The sequence below is a fragment of the Panthera onca genome, chromosome A2, assembly GCF_046562875.1.
Source record: "Panthera onca isolate mPanOnc1 chromosome A2, mPanOnc1 haplotype 2, whole genome shotgun sequence".
Classification (NCBI taxonomy): Eukaryota; Metazoa; Chordata; class Mammalia; order Carnivora; family Felidae; genus Panthera; species Panthera onca.
In genome coordinates, this window is record NC_138340.1 from 161,751,303 (window position 1) to 161,767,544 (window position 16,242).

The window sequence follows — 16,242 nt, forward strand, 5'->3', positions numbered from 1 at the left end:
TCAAAGCAGGCTCCATGCCGATAGCAGAGAGCCCAATGCGGGTCTCAAACCCGGGAACCGCGAGATCATGACCTGAGCTGAAGTCAGACGCTTAACCAACTGAGCCACCCATGCGCCCCTGCCACTGCTGGTTCTTAAGTCCCATTACTCGTACCCCGGTCCCATGGGCCGTCAGACACCAGACCTCCCTCTGGCCTCTTGTGGACCCGCAGGCTGCTCTGGGGCTCCGTGGACAGATTGGAAGATGCAGGTTCTCATCTGGGTTCTGCAGCTGCACAGACTTTGGGCGAAGCCTCCTCCTCCGTGGCCAGCTCAATGTCTCGAGCACAAGCGAGATCCCATCCGTGAGGGCGCTTGGGAGGGTGAGGAGGCCAGGAAATGAGACAAAGATGCCCCACTGCCACGTGCCCTGTGAGCCGGGGCGGCGGGCCTTGCATGTGAGGGTTTTCTAACCCTTGATGGGCTGCTCAGTGGGAATGAACAGAATCTCAGGCTGCCTTCTTTCCGCGAACAGAGTCTCTGATCTCAGCACATGACATTCTGTCGTGGATCAAACAGGAGGAGCAGCCATACCCGTGGGGCCCACGTGACTCCATGGAAGGAGAGCTCGGATTAGACTCTGGCCCCAGTGAGTAACTCGTCCCCTGGGGCCCCTGGGTATGTCGTCCACAGGGATGGTTGCTTGCCTTGGTCTACCCCCTGACAGGGTGATGTTCTGTATCAAAGCACTGTCTCCTTTCCTCTTGGAAGACGGCAGGCATGTTTGTGTCCTTGTGCTGTCGTCTTCTTTTTTTTTAATGTTTATTTATTTTTGAGAGAGAGACACACACACACAGAGCACGAGTGGGGGAGGAGCAGAGAGAGGGAGACAGAATCCACAGCAGGCTCCAGGCTCTGAAGTGTCAGCACAGAGCCCAACGTGGGGCTTGAACCCACAAACTGTGAGATCGTGACCTGAGCCGAAGCCGGCCGCTCAACCCACTGAGCGCCCCTCCTAGTGCTGTCTTAACAAGGCACCACAAACGGGGTGGCTTAGAACAACAGAAAGGTATTGTCTCTCCGTTCCGGAGGCCAGAAGTCTGAAATCAAGGGGTCGGCAGGGTCATGCCCTTTCTGAAAACCTCCTAGCTTCTGGTGTTTGTGGCAGCGTTTAGCATTCCTTGGGCTTGCAGATGCATGGCTCCACCTCTGCCTTTACCCTCGCGTGGTGTTCTCCCTGCGTGTCGGTGTCCTCTCCTAGCCGTCTTCCTTTAAAGACATAAGTCAGACGGCGTCAGGGCCCACGCTACTCCAGTATGACCTCATCTTAACTAATTACGTCTGGAAAGAGGCTGTTTCCAAATAAGGTCACTTTCTGCAGTACCTGGGGTTTGGATTTCCACATCTTTTTGGGGGGCTGTAGTTCAGCTCGTAACAGCAGGGAAAGGAGAGGGGGCTGGGAGAGAGCCGAGCCACTGGCGCCTGAGCAGGAGTTGATGACACCAGGTGGCTCACGTAATTAGAAGACGCTGGCCATAGTCCCAAGCCAGCCCTGAGCTGACCTCCCAAAGTAGCTGGTAAAGATACTAAAGCTCCAACAGGCAGAGGGGATTTTTTTTTCCCCCAGTAGGTAAGGGACCAAACGTCTCACATGACTTGGGTCTCCTGGGTCTTTTTTGAAGTTTCATTTATTGGCCAGTGACCTTAGGCATATGTTCGCGGATCATTTAACACCCTTAGCGTCTGGCTGGCGTTCCTTGCCAGACTTAGCACTATGTCCTTGCCCTCGAGATGGCTGACTTAGTGTCTTCTGGTCAGTATGCTCCCTGTCCATACTCCTGAAACCCTACAAGAGCCTAGAATCCAGGGAAGAGCTGAGCACATAGATTATTTCTGATCGGGAAGGCCATTTAAAACCCAGGCAAGTGGATCCCGCTCTCCGTGAGACCAGTTGAGTCCAGTCTGGAAGAATTGGCGGGGGCTGGAGGACTGGTCAGGGAGCCGGAGAGGAGCCGCGTGTGCCCTTGTTGAAAATAGAATTTAAAGTGGTCCTCTTCCGACCTGCTGCTGGGCTGGGGTGAGACCGGGCAAGCCAGGGGACTGACTGAGGCCGGGAAGAAGCGACCGCAGTTTTCCACTTCCTTCTTGATGGTGCTCAGGCCGTTTCTGGCCTTGAAGACGTAGGTGCTAGTTCATTAAACCCCATGCCAGGAATTCTGCCCAAACCTTTGTCCCTCAGCACGACCGCTTGATTTCTCCAAGTTGCCTGGGGGTACGTGGGCCTGGAGGAGCCTTTTCCTGGAGACCTTGTGTGGCCGTGGGAATGATCGAGGGGAGTCTATACAGAGACTGCAAAGCTTTGCAAGTGAGCAGACCATTTTACCTACTCGGTTTGGATATTCTTTTTTTTTTTTTTTTTTTTTTTTTTTTTTTTTTTTTAATTTTTTTAACGTTTATTTATTTTTGAGACAGAGAGAGACAGAGCATGAACGGGGGAGGGTCAGAGAGAGGGAGACACAGAATCTGAAACAGGCTCCAGGCTCCGAGCTGTCAGCACAGAGCCCGACGCGGGGCTTGAACTCACAGACCGTGAGATCATGACCTGAGCCGAAGTCGGCCGCTTAACCGACTGAGCCACCCAGGCGCCCCTCGGTTTGGATATTCTGAGTCACAGAACGATTTGCCTCGTGCTGTTTTCTCTCTGGGAGGCCTTCGAACCTTGGCATTTGGGAGGCAATGCCCAGTGTTTGGGAGACAGGAGTGTCGGGAAATGCTCCCACCGGCCTAGTCACCAGAGCCTCTTATCAGAGCTTCCTGACTTTCTCCCGAAGGGGGGGCCCGCCTTCCACTTGTTCGTCTTGAAATTAGTATCTCACCTGTGGTATCTCTGAGGTTTAAAGAGTGCACGTCCTTTCTCAAGGACAACAGGATGGACTTTTGGTGAGACGTGGGATCACGTCTTCTGGAGAGGGTTTGGGACTGGAGAGGGTAGTGGAATTAGAGTAAAACACAGAACCCTAGGATGCCCGTCTCTGCCAGCCTCCTTCCCCCTGCCCCAGGGTGTGCAAGAAAGACCTGGTGTCCTATTTGACCCAAAGTCAGACTTCAGCCTGATTGGACACTACATTGTAGTAAAAGGGATTCCTCAATTACATCTGATAGCTAGTGTAAGACAGGAAGAAAAATCTAACTCAGCCAAAGGGAAGGGAATGTGCGTGAGGCTCCATCGAAGCAGGAAGTCTGAGGAGGACTTTGGAGTCCCGTGGCTACCAGATGCTTCTGGAGCGAGTGGGGTCAGGAGCCTAGAGCCAGACTCCCCTACGCAGATGCCAACACTTACAAAATGCGATTTGAAGGCCCACTCCTGAAATTCCCACGTTGTTCGCTGCCTTGGGTTAAAGTTCTGGTCCCCGCCTTTTTCAGTTTCTGTTATTTGAGAAAGATTTCCTCAGTGCCTACTCTGTGCTATGCAGTATTACAAGTACTTAGGAACAGCAGGGAAAAAGAGCCTGGGTCGCTCCTTATGTGGGAAGGTGATGGGGGACAAGCAAGTTCATGAGCACACCAGATAAAGTCAGGGGCAGTCTGGGCTCTGAGGTGATGACTCAGGGGGAAAGCAGGCAGGTGGGGTGGGGGCCGGGGGGTTAAGTCAGGAAAGGCCTCCCTGGGGAAGAAACAGGTTAGTGACATGATCTGGTTTCCTTTTTTTTTTTTTAATGTTCATTTATTTTTATTTATTTTTGAGAGAGAGAGAAGGAGAGGGGCGGGGGGGGGGGGGGGGGGGACAGAGAGAATCCCTGGCAGGCTCCATGGGGTCAGCGTAGAACCCGATGCGGGGCTCAAACTCACAAACCGTGAAATCAGGACCTGAACCAAAATTCCGTTTCCTGGAATGGTGAGTCCTGGGACAGAGCCAGTTCACTGTGTAAATCAAGTGCTCTACTTTGGGCCTGTGAGATCTGAGATGGCATCCAAGTAGGCAGATGAACACAGGAGTCTGAAGTTCAAGAGAGAACTCGGGGTTAGATTCACCTGGGGTTGTAGGTGGCAATGACTTCTGACAGCAACTCCCTGGAATTAGACCAGACTTCCCAGGTGAAGTACCCTCCTCCACAAGACTGCTCTGACCTCAGACACCAGCTGCAAATTTGAGGGTCCCCAACCCACTCACTTGTGACCATCTGGGTACAAATCCAGGGGTTCCCATTAGCCCCTGGGGTTCAGTTCACTAGAACAACTCACAGAACTCAGGAAGGCATCTATACTCATAGTTAGTTTTATTAGAGCGAAAGGAGAGATCCACAGGACCAGTTCTGGAAGGGTCCTAAACATTGAAGCTTATGTTGTCTGCTCCCTGTGGGATCAGGAGTGTCACCGTCCCAGCACAGTGATGTGTGACAATACACAGTATGTATTGCCTATTAGAGAAGCTCACTGAAGCTTCTGTGTCTAGAATTTTTACTGGAGTTTCTTTGCATACTTCTGATTGATTGAACCACTGGAGGTGAGGTTGAGGTCGTTCTCCAGCCTGTCCCCTCTCTCCAGTCGTGGGGAGGGTCTTACAGGCATAGGCAGCCCAGATCCTGAGTCATCAGTTTTTGGCTTCCACTATGTAGGCACTCACCACGAATTGCCTCATTAGCATAACACCAGAGCCTACCTGGAATAAGAAAGACACTCCTTTCACCCTGGAAATTCCAAGGATTTAGAGGCTACCTCCTAGGGACCAGGGACAAAGGCCTGCTAAATTATTACACATAGGTTATTTTAAGGCTGGGGACTCTAAGAGATCTAGGGAGAGCGTAGACAAAGAATTAAAGAGCCATGAGGTGTGAACCTGGAGGAAATCCAGAGGCTAAGAGAAGAGACTCTCAAGGGAGGGAGGGTTAACTACAAACACAACGAGGGCCTGAATATGCAGGACTGCGAAGAGGCCATTGGGTTGGGCAACTTGGAGGTTGTTGATGACCTTGAAAAAGTTGTTTCAGCGGGGAGAGTTTGAAAGAGATCAGTAAAAGCAAGGGTAGATAACTCTTCAAGAACATTGGTATGAAAAGGACCAAAGATGAGGTGAGATGGGGTAGCGGAGCCTGGGAGCACATGGGGTCCGGGGAGAGTGTTCTCTTAAATTGGGAGATACTGGACCACCGTACCTGGTAGGCTGTTCTCCACTGCTTTAGACCCCTGATTGAAACTGCCCTCAACAATGAAGACATTTATTCCACTGCATAACTAAGAGGCAGTTGAGGTTCAGCCTCAAGTTGATTCAAGGATGAAGCTACATTATCCGGGACCCGGGTTCTTTCCAGCTCTTTGTTCAGCCTCCTTGGAATGGCTGGAGCAAGGTGGGCACAGCTCTTCCAAAGCAGTCACATCCAGACCAGAGGGAAAGGAAAGGCCGTCTCTTTTCCTACACTCGAAGGAGTGAGGAAGCACCCAGAAGCCTCCTACTCACGTGTCATCGGCCAGAACGAGGTCACATGCCTAAGTCTGAATCCATTACTGGCCAGTGAGGGCGGGAACAACAGTCCTCAGGCTGGCGGCTGGAAGAGGTGGGATGTACGCCCCATAAATCAGGGCACGCTGAGGGGCGCCTGGGTGGCTCAGTCGGTTGGGCGGCCGACTTCGGCTCAGGTCATGATCTCGCGGTCCGTGAGTTCGAGCCCCACATCAGGCTCTGTGCTGACAGCTCAGGGCCTGGAGCCTGTTTCAGATTCTGTGTCTCCCTCTCGCTGACCCTCCCCTGTTCATGCTCTGTCTCTCTCTGTCTCAAAAATAAATAAAACATTAAAAAAAATTTAAAAAAAAAAAAAAAAAAAAAAAAAAAAAATCAGGGCACGCTGAGAAGTAGAGTAGGGTGCCAGGCCGGGTGGGGGCCCCTTTTGAGATCTGTGCAGTTTTTGCCAGCCGTCTTCAGCTGCTCAAGCATGGTTGCTGTGTTGGGGTTCCCCAGGCAAGCAGAGCAGAGGCATAAAGGGTGTTTTGTGGCCCAGTGACCCCGGTGCTGACCACGGGAACTGGGCTGGGTCAGCAAGGGAGGGCAGAGGGGAGCGGGTGCATGATGGGAAGGTGAGAGCAGTGGATTGACACGCACACCGAGTTGGAAGAATTATCAGAGTAGAAATTAGGACTGTTTCAAGTTGGGTTTCCTGGGAAACAGGCCCTGAAATGGAGGCTTATGTGCATGTGGTTCCTTGGGGTCCCCTTGGGAATGAAGGGGTGAGAGAAGCAGGTTGGGTGGAGGGAGAAACAAGGCCCATGGTGCAGCTGCGATGGAGGCCACAGCCCATGATCAGTCCTACAGGATTGAAGGCCTGGCACCCTGGATCGAGGCCGGGAGAGTTACTGTGGCTTTTGCCCCTGGCCAGTGTCCTATGGAGTTGGCTCTCTACCTTGTCAGTTTTTTGGGGTTTTTTTAAGTTTATTTATTTTTGAGAGAGAGAGAGAATGCTTGGAGGAGGGGCAGAGAGAGAGGGAGACAGAGAATCCCAAGCAGGCTCCACACTATCAGCGTAGAGCCGGATGCGGGGCTTGAACTCACGAACCACGAGATCATGACCTGAGCCAAAATCGAGAGTTGGAGGCTTAACTGACTGAACCCCCCCCCCCCCCCATTGTCTGGTCAGTTTTGATGGGGATAGAGACGGCAGGCTGGGCCCAGTTGTCCAGGCACTGTGCTGCTGTTCAAGTCTGAAGGCCAGTGGCTTGAAAGAAACATGACTGAAAATGGCCGTGTGGTTCTGGTCCCCACTCCCTGCATTCCATTTCTGTAGGCCCCCCAGACACGCTTTCGCCTTGGATAAGTTCTGGTAAATTCTTTCCCTCTGGTCCAGAGATTCTCCTTAGATAAATTAGCATCAAACATCAGAATGCGGTTTTCTTATTTCCTGGCAATTCGGCCTTCCAACGTGACTTCCGCATAGCCCAGCCCCCACCCCCACCCCCCATCCCTGCCCCTGCTTTCTGCAGGTGTTTCCTCTCCTAACTGAGTGCCACCTGCCGGACCTGCTTCTGGTGCTCTCTGGCCAGCGGGTGGCTTTGGGCATGTCAGAGGGTCAAGGAGCCCCGGAACCATAGGGAACATGCCCCCTGCCCTTGCTCAGTCCCCTCATTTTTTCGGAGAAGCTGAGGCCCAGATAGCTGCAGAGGAAATCCGTTAAGGGCCTGGGCCCCTCTCAGGGAGGGTGTGCGGGGGGGCGGACCCCGGACAGAGCGCCATCAGCATGTCACTTCTCCGTGTGTCCTCCTCTGCAGGTGACAGCCTGCTGCTGGTGAAGAACCCGCCCCCCGCCCCGCAGCAGCCGCAGCAGCAGCCGCAGCCGCAGCCGGCTCCGCCGAGCCTGGCGGTGCTCCCGGCGGCCGAGACGGCGGCGGGCGGCGGGCCCCCGGACGACGGCTTCCCCGCGCTGGCCGGGGAGCGGGGCGCGGGCGGGGCGCAGGGGGGCGGCGGGGGCGCGGGCGGGGGGCCCGGAGGCGGCGGCGGCGGCGGCTGCGGCAGCTGCTGCCCGGGCGGGCTGCGGCGGAGCCTGCTCCTGCACGGCGCGCGCAGCAAGCCCTACTCGTGCCCCGAGTGCGGCAAGAGTTTCGGGGTGCGCAAGAGCCTCATCATCCACCACCGCAGCCACACCAAGGAGCGGCCGTACGAGTGCGCCGAGTGCGAGAAGAGCTTCAACTGCCACTCGGGCCTCATCCGCCACCAGATGACGCACCGTGGCGAGCGGCCCTACAAGTGCTCCGAGTGCGAGAAGACCTACAGCCGCAAGGAGCACCTGCAGAACCACCAGCGGCTGCACACGGGCGAGCGGCCGTTCCAGTGCGCGCTCTGCGGCAAGAGCTTCATCCGCAAGCAGAACCTGCTCAAGCACCAGCGCATCCACACGGGCGAGCGGCCCTACACGTGCGGCGAGTGCGGCAAGAGCTTCCGCTACAAGGAGTCGCTCAAGGACCACCTGCGCGTGCACAGTGGCGGCCCCGGGCTCGGCGCCCCTCGGCCTCTCCAGGCGCCACCAGAGCACGACTAGGGCTGGGCTGGGGGAGGGGAGGGCCCGGCGGCAGGAGCAGGGGGTGGGGAGCGGCCCCGGGCTGGGGGCGCGTCCGGAACACCCCCCCCCCCCCCCCCCAACCCGATCCTGCCCGTGGTTCGTGGTTCTCCGCGCGCCTTCCCTCCCTCCACCTGCCGCCCGCTGGAAATTGGGAAGAGGAATTGCACTCCAGACAGGGTCCTCCGGGGGGGAGGTGGGGGGAGGGGGGGAAGGGGGGCTTTGGCAGGGGCCCCTAGACCTGTCCGGCCTGAACGGACGGCCAGCTCATCTCATAGGGTGGACCAAGGGGCCAGCTGAGCGTCTTCCCCAAGGGAAGGTGCCAGAGGGACAGTGAAGAGGCGACAGCCTTCGGGCACTCCCCTCAGACACCTGGCGCGCCCCATTGGCCGCGGGGGTCACAGACTGTGATCAGGGGAAGCAACTAGGGAGTCCCAGAAGCCTTCTGAGCGAAAGAAATGAGGTCCTAAGGTTAAGAGATGCCGAGTAGGTTAGCCAAAGTGTGTCGGTGAAATGAGGGATGGGCTAAGGGGTAACGTGTCTTATGACAGCACTGCCTCGCGTTCCAATAGCGCTTTGTACTTTTTTAAACGTGTTTTCTATCCGTCAGCCGTTTTTACCCTTAGCCTGTCCCTCTGAGGTGGATGGGGTGTAGGATCGTCCCCACTTGGCAACTGAGAGAAGAGAGACCCCAGATGGATGGCTTACCCAGGATCCCGCAAGAAGAGTGGCAGGGCTCCTGGGCCCCAGAGCAGTGTCCCCCACCACACACACTGCCTACCTCCCGCGTCTGAGAGACTATTCTGGCCTGGCCTCTCTCGGTCTCTCTCCTGCCTCCTTCCCCTGACCCACCAGAAATCAGAAGCAGCGGGGGGCCCAGTCCCCGGGTTACCCCGAGGCGGGGAACCAAGCAGCTCCGCGATGCCCTGGCTGGTGCCTCCCAGAAAGGCTCTTCCTGCCAGGGCAGTAGGTCCCCTGCCCCCAGCCTGTTCTTCCCACCTCCGGTCCTTCAATCCGGTGCGTCTTTTTACTGAACAGTAGTGACCCGGCCCTCCAGAGGCAGCCGGTGCCCTGGGTCAGACCTCACTTTGTTGATTTATTCCAGTTGATTTATTCCCAGGGCGAAGGGGTGAGGGAGAGGCTGTGGCCGCAGGAGCAGCGATCAAGGAAGGGAGTCTCTTCCCGGGAGGGCCGGGCAAGCGGGTGCTAGAGTCTGAGAGCCTCGGTCTCCTGCCCTGAGCCTCCCAACCGGTGCTATCTGTTATCTGACCATGCTCGTGGACAGCATACCCTACTCTGCCCCAGACCCTGCAGGCGCCTCGGGAGGCGCCCAAAGGACTCCCTTCGGTTGGTGCATCTGCTCCGTGGTCCTGAGGGGCCACGGTCTCCATTTCTGCATCCTGCATGACCAGGCACTGGGATGGGGTGGCGCGCCCCAAGACCCTTGTTTGCGTCACGAATGACTTGTTCTGCCCCTCCCGTCGCTCCTGCTTCTGTCCCAGTCGGGGCAGCCCAGCCGGCACCAGTTTGCGAGTGTCCTGCTTCCACCCTCCCCTCATCTGCGCTGCGCTGCTTTGCTCAGACCCCTTTCCGCCAGGCAAGGGGAGTTCTTGAAATTAAATAAAAGGTGTCCAGATTGCAGACTGCATTTTCACAAGGCCAGAGGGCTCTGCAGCATGGCTTCCTACGGTAAAGCCTCGAGGAACCGGAGCCCGACTGCGATTTTCTTTTTTTCCTTCCTTCTGCTTTCTGAAGAAGGCAAATCTTAAGAAGAGGAGTTGAGATGAGAAGTTAAACAGATTCCGTGGAGTTTTGGTAGAGCAGTGTTTTCCTTTTGGGAGGAGGCAGTATTCTGCTTGTAAGAGTATATGCAGGAAATCAATATTTTCAGAATCTAAATCATGGAGAATAAGACCAACTTTTTCTTTTTTCTTTTCTTTCTTTCTTTTTTTTTTTTTTTTTTTTTTGGCTGTTGAGAGTGCGAAGAAGGGGGAGAAGTCACTGTTGAGACATGGGTTTGAAACACCTGAACGCATAGCCGGAGTCCCTCCCTTTATTTTAACCTCAAGGAGCTGATTCCCAAAGAGGTTTAGTGACTGAGCCAGTGAGAGGGGGGGCCAGGGCTGTCTGGTTCCTGCGTCCTGGTCTGGTGGACGCCACTGCATCAAGTGCCCCTCGGCTACACCACGAGACACCCCAGCATCTGGCACCGGCCTCGGGCATGTCCTAGAGTGAACTCCACCCCAGGAGCTGATCAAAGGTGGTGACACTCAGTGTGGACCTCTCCCAGGCAGCAGGGGACCTCAGTGTGGACCCTGGAGTCCACTTACTGAAGCAGGACAAAGGTCAGGGGTCCTGCTTTGAAGGTGGATTTTTAGTTTCCTTCTGACGATGTGTTAATTAAAATTAACTATTTTAATTTAAAAATTAATGCATGCAGTAAAACTTTAAATGGTTAAAAAAAAGAAAAAAGACATAAGAGTAAAACTCTTTCCTACCAGACTCCCTGTTAAGAGATAATCCACAGCTAAGAGCTTCTGTCTCCTTCCAGAACGAGAAGTCACGGCTTGCAGGATGAGTTGGATGGGGCAGGGGGAGGCGAGGTGGGAGGCCATGTGGGGGAAGGATGAAAGGCGGCAGGGAGGCATGAATCGGGATCACAAAACAGCAGTCTGGCCTGGCCATACCTGGGAGATGAAGAGCTGGTCAGTGATGCAGTTTCAAGGTGAGGCAAGGCCAGGCCATGGGAGGACCTTGAATGCCAAGACTATTCCATAGACAGGCTGTCAATTAGCCTGGGGTCTACTGGCCACAGATTCTTCATAGGACCGTTAGAATTCTTGGGAAGCCCAGGGGTGCCGGGCTGGTTCAGTCAGCAGAGCACGTGACTCTTGACCTCCGAGTCATGAGTTTGAGCCCCACGTTGGGTGTAGGGATTACTTTGAAAAAATACCTATTTTTTTAATGTTTATTTTTGAGAGAGACAGCATGAGCGGGAGAGGGCAGAGAGCGAGAGAGGGAGATGCAGAAGCAGGCTCCAGGCTCTGTGCTGACGTGGGGCTTGAACCCACGAGCTGTGAGATCGTGACCTGAACCAAAGCCAGACGCTCAACCAACTGAGCCACTCAGGCGCCCCAAAAATCTTTAGAACTCTTTAGAAGCCCAGAGTGTATAGCTCTGAGAGGTCAGAGAGGGTGAAAATGGGACTCTTGAGATAGCAAGTTTAAGCTAGACCCCACTGAAAATGAGAAAACACACAAGGGGACGGTTCTCTTACCAGCAAGGATCTGGGCACCATAACTGACTCTGATATTCCAGGATATTGGGTGTTGTTGGAAAGTAAGGTGAAAGAGGAAACTTCACCCCAGGGTCAAGATGAACCAGCCTATGCTTGTATTTTAGGGTATTGATCTCTGGTGGTTATCATCAGGAAAACGTGTAATAAAAGCATCTTATCAGCCTGGGGCCCTGACAGCACCATTTGGGGGAGGCCAGGACTGGCTCTCCATCTGCCACCCACTCAGGGAGCCACTGTGGAGGGATATCTCTAACAGAGTAAAAAAAAAAAAATTATGTTTATTTTTGAGAGCGAGCAGGGGAGGAGCAGAGGGGGAGACAGAATCTGAGGCAGCTCCAGGCTCTGAGCTGTCAGCACAAGCCCAACACGGGGCTCAAGCTCATGAGATCATGCCCTGAGCGGAAGTCCTGAAGTCTAACACCTAACCGACTGAGCCAGCCAGGTGCCCCTCTAAAAGTAATTCTTGAGAAGAGGGATCTTGGGTGTGAGGATCTCCGTCTCCCTGCCCACTCCACCCTGTGAGGCTTCCATAAGCCTCCTTCTATAAGAATCTTCTAGTGTGATGACTGTCCTAAAGGTCAAGAACCTCTACTCAAGCTTCTTTAGGTGTATTTTATTATTTTCATATTTATTTTTGAGAGAGAATGTGAGAGAGGGGGACAAAGGATCCAAAGTAGGCTCTGTGCTGAGGGCACCAAGCCCAATGTGGGGCTCGGACTCAGAAACCATGAGATCATGACCTAAGCCAAATCGGATGCTCAACCAACCGAACCACCCAGCTACCCCTGGGTGTGTTTTAAACCCACCTCATCCCTGACTGTAGTAATTTCGTTAGGTTTATTCTCTCCTGTTATAAGAGAAAACTATCTTTGATTAGTATCCCATTCAAGATTCAAGGGAGCTCCCATACCCATTCTTGGAAGTGAGAGCCAGTGTTGGTTACCCGAGCGTCCCCCCAACTTCCATCCCTAGGGGGTCAATATCCTCTAACTATAAAATGGCTTAAGTCCCCATCCTACAAATAATGTCAAAACCAGCAACCCCTGCCCCACATCTCAAGGATGTGAGGCTGAGGAAAATTTCCTTTTTCTTCATTAACCCACGCTTCCTGGATTCTCAAGTTCAAGTATGTCTGCCTTCATGCTGCTGTCTCCTCTCACTTCTGCATTAGCCCAGGCAGCTCCTTCCCCAGATAAGATCTTATGTTTAGTAGACTTACACTTTGGTGGTTACAGAGAGGGTCTCATCTCAGCCTAGCACAGCATATGGCCCAAAATTTAGACCTAAAATATCCACTATGTCTGTTCTTAAAAGACCTTGAACAATTTTCACCATCAGCAATTTCTCGGAATTCAATATCTCCCACTCTTGGTCTTGTGTCACCTGCCTCTCGGAAAAGTAGCTCTCCTCCTCCTTTCTGAGGCCCCTCACCCCCTCCCAGAGTATCCAAGGAATTCCCCAAATCCTAATTGATTAAAGAGAGCAATTTAGGTTTTTTTTTTTTTTTAATTTTATGTATTTATTTTGAGAGAGAGAGAGAGAAAGAATCCTAAGCAGGCTCCCTGTTGACAGCATGGAGCCCGACACGGGGCTCGATCATGACCTGAGCCAAAATCAAGAGTCAGATGCTTAGCCGACAGAGCCACCTGGACACCACACCCCCTCCCCCCTTTGAGAGCAATTTAGTTTTTTGGTTTTTTAATGTTTACTTATTTTGAGAGAGCGTTTGAGCGAATGGGGGAGGGACAGAGACAGAGGAGAGAGAGAATCCCAAGTAGGCTCTACACCATCAGCACAGAGCCCCACTCGGACCTCAATCCCATGAACCGTGAGATCATGACCTGAGCCGAAATCAAGAGTCGGTGGCCCAACCGACTGAGCCTCTTAGGCGCCCCAAGAGATAGCAATTTAGTTCTATCTTTCCTTACCTTCTGCCTTCCAAGCCATTCCCTGAGGCCTATTTTCCCACAATTAAAATGACCAGTAAAACTCTTTCGCAAAACAAAATGCTATTTCCTCCCTAAGAGGGATTCGGCACCAGGTTTTAATCCATTTATGGGGTTTTGAATAGATTTTACATTAATAAATTCAAAATGGGTAAAAGGATATGCTTTAAAAAAAAAAAAAACCAGACAAAACACAATTCCTTGTCACCCAGTCATTCAGTTCCTCTACCTGAAGCAGACTAGTCGACTATGGAGAAAGGGGACATTTCTGGAAGGAAGCTGGAATCATTCACACACTCAAAGGTACAGTTGAACAACGAATCCTGGACATAGACAAAAATGTATCTCTCGTCTCTAATCTTTTCTATGTGTTGGGATCATTCTTTCAAACCACTTACCCTCCAAAATGGGGGACAAGACTGTTCCTGACTCATATATTTATAACTTCACCAGAGAGGAAAATAACCTGTCCTCTCAGCTCCAGTTAGAAAGACCCCAGGGAAGAACTCTGCTCCAGCTTAGGTCATATGGCCACCCTTGGCTCAATCACTGTGGCCAGGAGGCTAGGGTGCTATGATTGGACTTGAGTCAGGTGCTTCAGCAATCACTGTCAGCAGCCTGGAATTGTCATGCAACAGGATGGCACTACCATTTTCAAGTACACATGGCTGGAGCCTAGGGAGGAGCCGTCCCCAAAGAGAAGAAGGTGCATCTATGCCCAGAAGAAGAAGGGAAAAGTGCTAGACTGACAAAGTTAACAGATGTCCACTACATGTGGACACACTGTGTGTGTGTGTGTGTGTGTGCACATGTGTGTGTGTTAACTGTCCACTGTGTCCGTACACACATATATGGGGGCCAGAGGGTGGCATGCGGTTTGAACCAAGATGTATTCATTCTAGAATTCTCCCTGACCTGGAAGCCTAGCGTGCTCCCCAGGAGGGTGTTTATGAGCGAGAAGGGGCACACAAGACATTGTCTCTGCCATCTAGAGACTTGCAGGATAGGAAGGGGAGCAGAATAGAAAGGGTCTCAACTAAGTGGAGTAAAGCCACGGTCTATAACCTTTCTTGAGTAAAAAAAAAATGTTTGGGCATATATGCACATATATATGTTAATATGTAGGCTATAAATCATATGCATGATAGAAAATTTAAAGGACAAGACATTTCTGAAACATTATCTCAAACTTAATTTGAATTATAGGTGATTCAAAGGATACTTTTTTTCTGTCACTAGAAATGAGGGGGTGGGTGAGATAATGTCTAAGGTCACCTTCAGCTCTGCATATTACATTCATATTTTACAGACGTAGAGACGAGTACACTAAGAGAGATGAATATACTAAGTATATTTTCAGACATAGAGGTGAATATACTAAGTATATTTTCTTGATTTCCTTTGGTACCACTGCCACCAATGAGAACAATTATGAGCCTTATTTAAACGTTTATTTAAAGGCCTGTGTCAAGATGTGAGTGTCATTGGGAAAGGACAAATAGGAAGCTTCTAGGAGACCAGAGAAGGTACCATTAACCTTGGTGAATTCATTGCAGCTCTAAGCTTGGACCCCGCCAAAGCACAAATGTACCAAATAGGTGAGAAATCACCTGTTACTGAATGCTTGCTATAGACCAGGCATTCAGCTATATCAACACTTTACTTACACACGTTATTCCTTTTAATGCCGTGAACAACCCTCAGGTGTGGTGTTTGTATTCCCAGCGGAAAGATACTAATTTGTGTCAGCCTTCCCTGCATGTGGTTGCCCAGTGGCTACATGGGAACCTGCCTCATCAGACTGCCCGGTGAACACAGCAGCAAAATAGAGAGTTCTAGAACTGAACCGCTTGGTGACCCCAGTATCCTATGTCCTGACATGTCTGTCTCCACAACCATGATCCATTTGTTTTCTGGGTCTAAGTTTTTGTTGGTCTGAGAAAGGAGGTCAGACCCTAGACGTATGTCAACGGCTGACTAGTTTCCTCGGCTTGACCACCCTGTTGATCTGGTTAGCATGGATATCCTACCTTGTCTTGGAGGTGAGTTTATCTATTTCTATTCTCTGATTCACCATTCAGTAACCCAGAGATCTTTATGAGCACATCGGTGTGCAAGAAATGGCATGTACTGTGGAGGGACATTTTAGTGAGAGACGTGATTACCATGTAAACCAATGACAAGATGAAGTTACTTCAGGTAGTGATCATGCTGTGAAAAAATTTGGTCAGAGTATCAAGATTGTGCGTTGGGATAGGCTATGGGCAGGGTGGCCCGAGAATGTCTCTCTAAGGAGGTAACGCCTGAACTGAGCCCTGCATGCTAAGAAGGAGTCAGTTACGTGTGAACATAATTTTCTGTTGATCTTTAAGAGTTTAGTTTTCTGGGGAAGAGCCTCAGGCCTGTAATTCAAAGTGGAAGTCCATCGCCTGTCTCTATAGAGACAATGTGGTACAAATTAGGCAAGTATGGCTGCACTAGTGTTTTGTATTGGGTGATCAAATGGAAACGCAGCCGTGCTTTCCAAATCAAAATTCCAAAGACCTCAACTAACAGTAACATGTGGACTGGATTAAACACTTGAAATCAGGGCCATCTTGGATTTTCCATGGCATGTGATTACCATAGTTAATAGGATACAGTGAGTTGGCCTGGGCACCTTGACCCCACACTGTTGATGTGGAGAGTGTATTTCTCGTTTCTAGAAAATCAAATGACAGATGAACTAATGGAATAAAACCACTTGCCATTTGGGACCGTATCTCTTTTCCCCGACGAAATTACATACTCTTCCCTCAGAGCAAAGTCTGACTTGTATACATTTTTATATCCCTCAAAGCCCAGCGCTCGGCACGTAGAAGAGGCCCGCGTTCGCCTTAAATTCTGAACCTACCCCTGACTTGGAGGGACAGAGCCCTTCTAAGGTCGCACAGCCTGGGCCCAAGGGCCGAGCTGCTGTTCACCCTCCGGCCGCACGGAG

General features: G+C 51.9%; 1 protein-coding gene across 2 annotated transcripts in view; it reads left to right on the top strand.

Annotated features, from left to right (window-relative positions):
* ZNF282 (zinc finger protein 282) overlaps nt 1-9,659 on the top strand; it is a 28,044-nt gene extending 18,385 nt beyond the window's left edge. Inside the window, exons 7-8 of one of the 2 annotated variants that reach the window (XM_078438108.2) lie at nt 515-628; nt 7,234-9,659. In XM_078438108.2, coding sequence (XP_078294234.2) covers nt 515-628; nt 7,234-8,000 — 881 coding nt within the window. In that variant the 3' untranslated portion in view covers nt 8,001-9,659. The remainder of the gene's footprint in view (nt 1-514; nt 629-7,233) is intronic. The other variant, XM_078438110.2, reaches the window with a different exon arrangement.
* The last annotated feature ends 6,583 nt before the right edge of the window (nt 9,660-16,242 follow it).